Source organism: Henckelia pumila, unplaced genomic scaffold, assembly GCF_033568475.1.
Source record: "Henckelia pumila isolate YLH828 unplaced genomic scaffold, ASM3356847v2 CTG_142:::fragment_2:::debris, whole genome shotgun sequence".
NCBI lineage: Eukaryota > Viridiplantae > Streptophyta > Magnoliopsida > Lamiales > Gesneriaceae > Henckelia > Henckelia pumila.
In genome coordinates, this window is record NW_027331769.1 from 116,741 (window position 1) to 125,000 (window position 8,260).

General features: G+C 32.1%; 1 protein-coding gene across 1 annotated transcript; it reads right to left on the reverse strand.

The window, feature by feature from the left end:
- Positions 1-1,653: 1,653 nt before the first annotated feature.
- LOC140870665 (anthocyanidin 3-O-glucosyltransferase 2-like) lies at positions 1,654-3,422 on the reverse strand. Its single transcript, XM_073273052.1, has one exon. The coding sequence runs from the start codon at positions 3,366-3,368 to the stop codon at positions 1,932-1,934; it is 1,437 nt and encodes a 478-aa protein (XP_073129153.1). The 5' UTR covers positions 3,369-3,422; the 3' UTR covers positions 1,654-1,931.
- Between the last annotated feature and the right edge of the window lie 4,838 nt (positions 3,423-8,260).

Here is an 8,260-nt window from a genome sequence, read left to right on the forward strand (position 1 = left end):
TTAATATGTCATCTATATAAACACAACAAAAATCTATATATGATTTAAAAGATTCATCCATATATCTTTGAAAGATACTTGGTGCTTGTTTAAGTCCGAAAGGTAATACAGTCCATTGATACTGTCCTTTTGGACAACTGAATGATGTAAGTAATTGTGTTTGTGGTTCTAGTTGAATTTGCCAGAATCCTGATTTATAATCTAAACTGGAAAAATATTTCATTTCTCCTGTATAAGATAGTAAATCATTCTTATTTGGGATATAATATCCATCCATAATTGTTGTTTTATTCATCTTTCGATAATCAATTACCATTCTTTTTTTATCAGTATCTTTCTTACTGACATAAAAGGCTGGTGAAGAGTGTGGACTTTTACTAGGGATGATTATCTTAAGTTTTAATAATTCTTGAACTTCTTTTTCAAATATTTTTACATCATCCATGTTACATCTTCTTGGTGCTTCACGGATTGTGATATTAGGGTCTTTGAGTTTTATTGAAGCAATGAATTGTTTTCTTTTCTTAATTTTGTCCTGAGGATTTTCAGAACATATATCATGAAATTTCCTCATGATTTCTTTTTCAGGATTAATCGTTAAAATATTTTATATTTTTAGTTCTATTGGATTTGTATTTCGTTTATGAAAATTCTTTGTAAATCCTTCATTTCCTACGCGAAATGCTGTTCGTATTTTGGGAATGTAAATCATTGATAATCCTTTGTTTAAAGTTATGTGATCTTCAAATTGTGTAAAGGGAAGATATTCTCTTAAAAAGTTATTTCCTATTATAATGTCCATTCCTGATTCTATTTGATATATAATGGGTATTATAAATTTTGTTTCTTCTATTTCTATTTTTAATTTTTCTCCTACTGTATTAAGCATGATTATTGATCCATCTCCTATTCGAACTTTTAATCTTTTATCATATTTCTTCCAATAATGATTTGGAAGTATATGTTTGCTTCCTAAACACATACTTGCTCCTGTATCAACATAAGCATGTATATGATATGGTTTATGTTCTTTGATTTTAATTTGAATTTTTATATATATACTATTTGGATTAGTTTTGTTTTTATTATCCATTTTCTCTTTTTTTTTATTATTATTATTTTTCTTTTAAGGGATAAGGGTAAAATTGGTATTTAGAAACAAAAGTTTCTCTCTCCAGGGAGTTGAAAGTAAGTTTTATTTATGTAAAAATTTATAAATAAGTTATAAAGTGGTTTAAGGAGTGATTGTCAATTAACCCAATAAAATTTAACTGGTAAGTACAAAGGAAACTATGAAATGAAGGTCAAGCAGAGAACTGAGATTTTTCTTGTACATCGAATTCACCAATTAATTTGGTTATAATAGTCAAACTTAGGCATAATACATGAATCCAAACCGTTGAATAAAATTTTTCCTTGTCAATGCAATTAACACATTATGACAAAGGTTACCTCTACATTAATTAGCTCAGCACTTTTTGACATAGCAAATAATGCATGTAAATTAATCTTATTTTACATATCAACAATTTTCCTCGAGATATTTTTATAGTTTCTTGATTACAAAACTGATGCACAAAGAATCAACTCTCATTCATTGGCAGTCGGTCCACATACTGAAGATTAATTAAAGCAATGTCTTCAAACTTATTTCCAAGTTCCTTCTTCCAACGATATCAATACAAGCTTAAAAATACTAAAGGCTCTAAAGCAAGATCTCACATATGAGCTAGTGAAGTAAATAGAGAAGAAAAATTCCAAATAAAGGGTGCGGTATGATGAAAACAAAGAAACTACATGTATCCTACTACTTAGCAAGATCTCACATATGAGCTAGTGAAGTATTATTTCTAAGTTTTTCTCAAAATGGTACCAACAATTTATTGAAATACATAAAAAAAAGAAAAAAAGTAGCCAATTAATTCAAAACATTAATCAACCAAATCCTCAAGGAAACTAATCTGAGCATTGTAAGAAGATCCACCTTCTTTCAAACACAGCCTGCTTTCCTTCTGCATATTCCTCACCTTCTCCCTCACTCCGCTGCTCCCGTCAACCGCCATCAACCGCCGTATGGCCGCCTCTATCTCCTCCGATCCCACGATTTCCTCCTCCCCTACAGAATCCTTGTTGTAGTCCACCCGGATAGCCTCTGCCATCCCCAATTCCTTCACCAGCTGAAACGCATTCAACTGCTGCTCCGCGAGCAAGGGAAAAGTCGCCACCGGCACCCCGCACCACACGCTCTCCAACGTCGAATTCCAGCCGCAATGCGACACGAATCCTCCCACCGCGGGATGGGACAGCACCGCCATCTGCGGCGCCCATCCCACCACCTTCCCTCTCCCTTTAGTCCTCTCCAAGAACCCTTCCGGCAGTACATCACCGAAATCTTCGTACTCTGTCGGACGCTGCATCGTCCCCTTCGGCGGTGGCTTCCTCACAGACCATAGAAAACCGTGCTCGCATCTCTCCAAAGCAGAGGCAATCTCCTTCAACTGCGGAAACTCGAAAGCTGCTCTGCTTCCGAAGCACAAGAAAACTACCGACGAATCCGGCTGAAGATCGAGCCATTTCTTGATGATCTCGTGGTCTTCTGACTGGCTTTTGGAGCTTCCGAGTTGGTGGTCTAAGTTCAGTATGGGTCCGATGGGGTAGACTTTTGGCGCCTTCCCATTCGACAAACTTCGAATAGCATATGATTCCAGCTCATAAAATGTGTTGATCAGAACACCTTTGATCCTCGAATATCTCGCGAAACAGTCGAACGCGCAATCGGTCAAGGGACCTTCTCTAACGGCGACAACAGGCAAAACCTTCGCAGGAACTTTAATGGATAGACAAGGCACAGATAACTCGGCGTCGGAGTTGTGGTACTGCGTGAGTTCTTGATTGTGTTCCAATCTAAGCGATGTTAGATGGGAAAACAGGCCGAGGAAGCTCGCGCTGGAAGTGAAGAAAACGTAACAGGGGAGGCCGATCTCATCCGCAACATCGACGAATTTGGTGCAAAACATGTCGACAACAATTCCAGCGATTCGGCCTGAGGATTGTTGGACGAGCTCGGACAGCACGTTTCTTATGCCGGGGATTTGGCTGTCGATCACGTCGAATAAAAAGGTGTCTGATATGGGGGCGATTTCATGATCCGGAAGGTGGATTATGCGCAAAGAGGAGATGATGGGGTCGGGATCCGAAGAGATTTCTTGGGTGTAAGCGTCGACCAAAGTGTTATTTGGGAACTTGATGATGAGGAAGGTGACGGAGAGACGACGGTCTCTTCGCAAGAGAATCTTCGCCGCCTCCACGGCCGAGACGAGGTGGCTCAGCCCGGGTAAAGGGATGAACACTAGTTCTGTTTTCTTCATCTTGTGTTTTTGCTAGCTGTTTGTATCTTGTTATCCAGTTGATTGTTCTATAGATCACATTATCTTGTAATAAATAGATTCAAAAAAATAAATACAAAACTGTAATTTTGATCATGTATGTTTGTCGGGCTAATTGCATTCACATCCCTGTGAAATGTCTAAAAGACATAAAACACCCTGTGTAAAATTAATAGTATGTTAGACCATATTTTTTAAAAAAATTAGCATAAAAACCCCTATGAGAGGGTATAAATGTGCCCGAGTTTATATAACATAGGGGTGAAATGTGCTACATTTTAAAAAACTGAGGGATGCATTAGCCTATTAATATTTGTTAGGGGATTTTATGTCTTTTAAACTTTTTACAGGGGATGTGAATGCAATTAGCCCTATGTTTGTCACTTTGTGATTTTCGTATTCTATATTTTCATATTTCAGTTTTAGTCCTATATGTTTTGATTTTTGGTAATTTTAGTTTTTTTTATTCGAAAATGCTTACGCGTCAGTTTCACATCAGCCCTGCAATGGTGCCACATCAGCGTTAAATCGGAAAGAATAACTAAAATTGCCAAAAAAATAAAGATAGCGGATTAAAACTTAAATCTGAAAATATAGAGGACCAAAATCGCAGAGTAAGAAACAATTTTTCCAAAAATAAATCTTGTAATTATTATTAAATGCAAATGCTCCCACATTTTTTTTTTGAAAAATATATATACTCTTAAAATCAAAACCAACATAACGTTAACTTTATCTTTTTTTTCGAAATATGTCATTTTAAAACCTAAACAAAAATTATATATAAAGTTAATGCTTGGGACCCAATATGCATGACTATTAATGTTGGTCGAAGTTGACTAAAGTATTTTGGAAAAAGACAAATTAAAAATCAAAGCACGGAAAAACAACGTTAACCGGATACGGGTGAGTCAATGAGTTGAACGACTCAATCGTATCTATACTAGGAGCCCCAAAATTATATATATATATATATATATATATATATATAAAAGACCAACTTTTCAAAAGAAAAGAAACTTCGTGCGTACTTCATATTTCTTAACTATATATTGACAGGTTTCAAAAAAAAAAAAAACTATATATTGACATTTATATATATTAAATTATTCAGTATAATCTCATAAACATTAGTGGTTTCAGTAATTGAATTTTAGGATTATATGTTTCTTTTAATTATTAAAATTTGCTATTGAGAATTCCGAAAGGAATTTTTTGTTTAAGAAATTTCATTATGCTTTTAATTTTTTTTTTCTAAATTATTCCCAACAAATGATCATTTAAAAAAAATCTAATTGTTTACAGTTGATAAGATAATCAATAGGCACTTATCTAAATGCAAATTCTGTTGTTAAAGACATTGTTTGGTTTGATTTATTATTAATCTATGTTATAACTTATCCCAATTAATTTCTTCTTATTTTCATCATATTATTTATCTATTTATTAATTAATAATTTTACATCAATTAAATCAAATAAATTATAATCTATCCATCAAATCAAATAATGTATTAACTATTTTTTCTTATTATTTTAAATTTACATTATATTACTTATCTATGGATTACTTATCCTACCACTCAAACCAAACGGTGCGATTTGTTACTTTTTGTTGCGTTTCAAGATTTTAAATTATATGATTTACTGATTTATAGCTATAATGGAGAGAATGGATATAATTTTATCATTAATTTTTGTTAGATATAGTACTCATAATCAAGGGTTTTTTATTAAATTAATATAAAAATAATAAAATTTAATTAAAATATGAGAAAATGATCAATAAATCCCCATAAGCAAACTTATATTTGCCCTCAGTCCCCGTGTCAGCAAATATTTGTTCTCTCTCCCTGACAAAGTTCTTGCATTTGTTTCAACTCCCTATTTGAGCACAAAATACGAAAATGCCCTCACTTTCTTTTGAAACCCAATAATACCCCTAACTCTTTAAAAATAAAATAAAAATTACTTATAAGGCAGACAACGTACAATTTTTTTAAATCATTCTTGTTGAAATTCTCCACAAATTTATTCATCAATCGTAAACGACTAATCCAACATCGCAATATTGCAGATCTGCTTCGAATCGGATTGAAGAAAGTTGCTATTCGTTGTGAATTGTTTCTGGACCATTAAAATCTTTTTGAAGAACCATTATTTCAAAGATTTTAAGGTATTATTTTAGGTTTTTAAAAATTTGCAGCCAAGAAATTGAATTACAGTGTTTGATGTAGTATAATTATTTTTATATATCCTTTTTAATTGAACGATTCTTTGATATTTGTTATGGTTTTAGTGATTGTATTAAATTTTTGTGTTATCGTGTGAATTATACATAGTTTTTTTTTCAATCTCTGGTTTTCCCGTCTGTGGGTGAGAATGAATATTATTTATTGGAAATTTGAGATAGAGTTGCTGAAATTCCTTGTTGTTCTCAATTATAACGATTTAATTCCGAATCGTAATAGTTTTAGTGCTGCATTATGACATAGATATTGATAATTTTTTATCATTAAAATAAAAATGGGCTACTTGAATTTGTTATTGTGTGCTTTTTTTTTGTATGTCATGTGTTATACGAATAAGTATATGATTTTCAATTTAGATCTTATTATATTGAATGTAGTTTTTTTAATAGTTTGATAATGAAGTCTAGAAGTGATTCTTGTAATATCTCCTTTTTTGGTTGTTACAAGTAAAAATACAGATTTGTGTGATTTCAATCTTCATTGGATGTAGTTTGATGAATATTTTTGTGAGCCTGAGAACAATGTGCTGAAATTTCATTAGAAACCATGATTCTTTGATATGTATCTCCACTACAGTTTGAGAAGTATTATACTTTCATATCAATGCACTGTATTCGACGAGTTCATTTTTTCTCGGATGGACATCCTGAGATTATCAAGGCAGCTGAACGACTATTTATGGGGAGTCATCATGCTTATTATTTGTAACATTTAGTAGATAATTTTGTGAAGCTAATAATACTAAATTATTTATTATTCTCTAATTTTATTAAAATTTTCATACACGATTTTATCTTTTTAAGCTCACTGTAAATTATTTTGTTTTTATTTAGGTGTTGAGAAGTTATCGTCGACATAACAAAAAATATTGAGCTTCCATAATCAAAAAAGCAACTTATGTTCCATCTTTACATTTACATAGGAGAAAGCTAGTGGTTATGGAAGTTGGCTCGAGCACGGACCTTTGAAGAGGTATGCTTGTTCTAGTGGAAGCATTGTTGGTTTACGCTTGATTTAATGATTCTGTGGAACACACTATTGTTTTATATTAATTTGAGTTCTGGTTGTAGTGTACTCTTATGTATTATGTTCTCTTGTGTTGATGTATCTTGTGAAGTTGGGTCATAAGGCATAGTTTATTTAGAAGTTTTTTAGTCGGAACTTATTTTTGTGTTTAAAGATGATGAAATATACTTGATGATGAGTACTTTTAGTGATTAATTTATGAAATATGTTCTTTGTTTAATTTAGTTTTTATTTAAATTTTAATGTTTGATTTATGATTTGAGGCGCAATCAATGTTTGATTTATGATTAAGACACATTTTATATGTAGTGAGCAGGGCAGGTCATAATGATGTTACTTTTTGTTTTATTGTGAGGGTAAAATATAATTTTTGTTATAAATCATAATAGAAATAGAGAGATGAGTAGAGAGAATTAATGAGAGAATAGAGAATTCATATGAGTTAATACTCAGGTGCAATTATTATTGAACTCAATCACCCTATTTATAGAAAAAGATTACAAGATACAAATATGCACAAATATTATCTTTACATATTTATCTTGATCACATATCTTTAATAAGATAATCATCTATAAATAATAATATATTTATAACACTCCCCCTTAGATGATTATTTTCACAAGCAACTGATTCTTCAAAATCTTCATTTGGCAATATGGATGCTCGGGAACTTCATCGGGACTCAAGTGCTGCCTCGTTAAAACCTTGACAGTAAATCCCATGGGAAAAATCTGAACGAAGGATAAAGAGTACAACACCATATACTTTCTTTGAATGTCTTTCCGACGATAGATGCGCCTCGTTAAAACCTTATTAGGAAAAACTCAGTGGGACAAAATCTCAATGAAGGAAAAAGAGTACGACATCTCTCGCGATACTTGTTAATTGCCTCATTAAAAATCTTGTTATGAAAAACCACGTGGGAAAAATCATAGACAAGGAAAAAAGAGTACAACTTTGATTTCTCCCCCTCTTGCAAGCATCACTTGAAATTATTAACTCTTAATATTTCAATCTTATGCACTTATTTGCCAAAAATTGATTTAGATGCTGATTTTGTCAAATATATGGTACTTCAAGACCAAATATATTTTATTCTTCTTCAAGTTGACAAAAACAATATTTTGAGCATCGAATCCTTCGAGGATGTTTCTATATGTATCACCATCAAATCAGTGCATCCACGATAAGTGAAAATATTTTTTCATAATCCGCTTGAAATACTTTGAGAAACTTTGTTAATATTTGCTCATATTGCCACATATCATTGTTATTGAAAGTTTAACAAGTTGTAGTTCAAAATAATCATCATTTTGCGTAATAGCAAAACACACGAATGATTATATCATTTCGATCCCAAATAATTTGTGAAATCTCATATTTTGAAATACTTGTTATTCTTCATTAATAACATAATCCAAATTGGATTCATTGAAATAATTGGTCGTTCACGCTTCTAGCGTCCTTTTTCATTTACTTGCAAATAATATAAAATATGTTCCTGCAGGACGTCGATTTATCTCATAACGACCAGCCTCCGTTGTTCTTTTCACATTGAGATATTCACTCATTTTTTTTAAAGGGGTTCTTCATC

Excerpts from the sequence above, each read along its gene's own strand:
- LOC140870665 (XM_073273052.1), bottom strand. The coding sequence starts at position 3,368 with ATGAAGAAAACAGAACTAGTGTTCATCCCTTTACCCGGGCTGAGCCAC.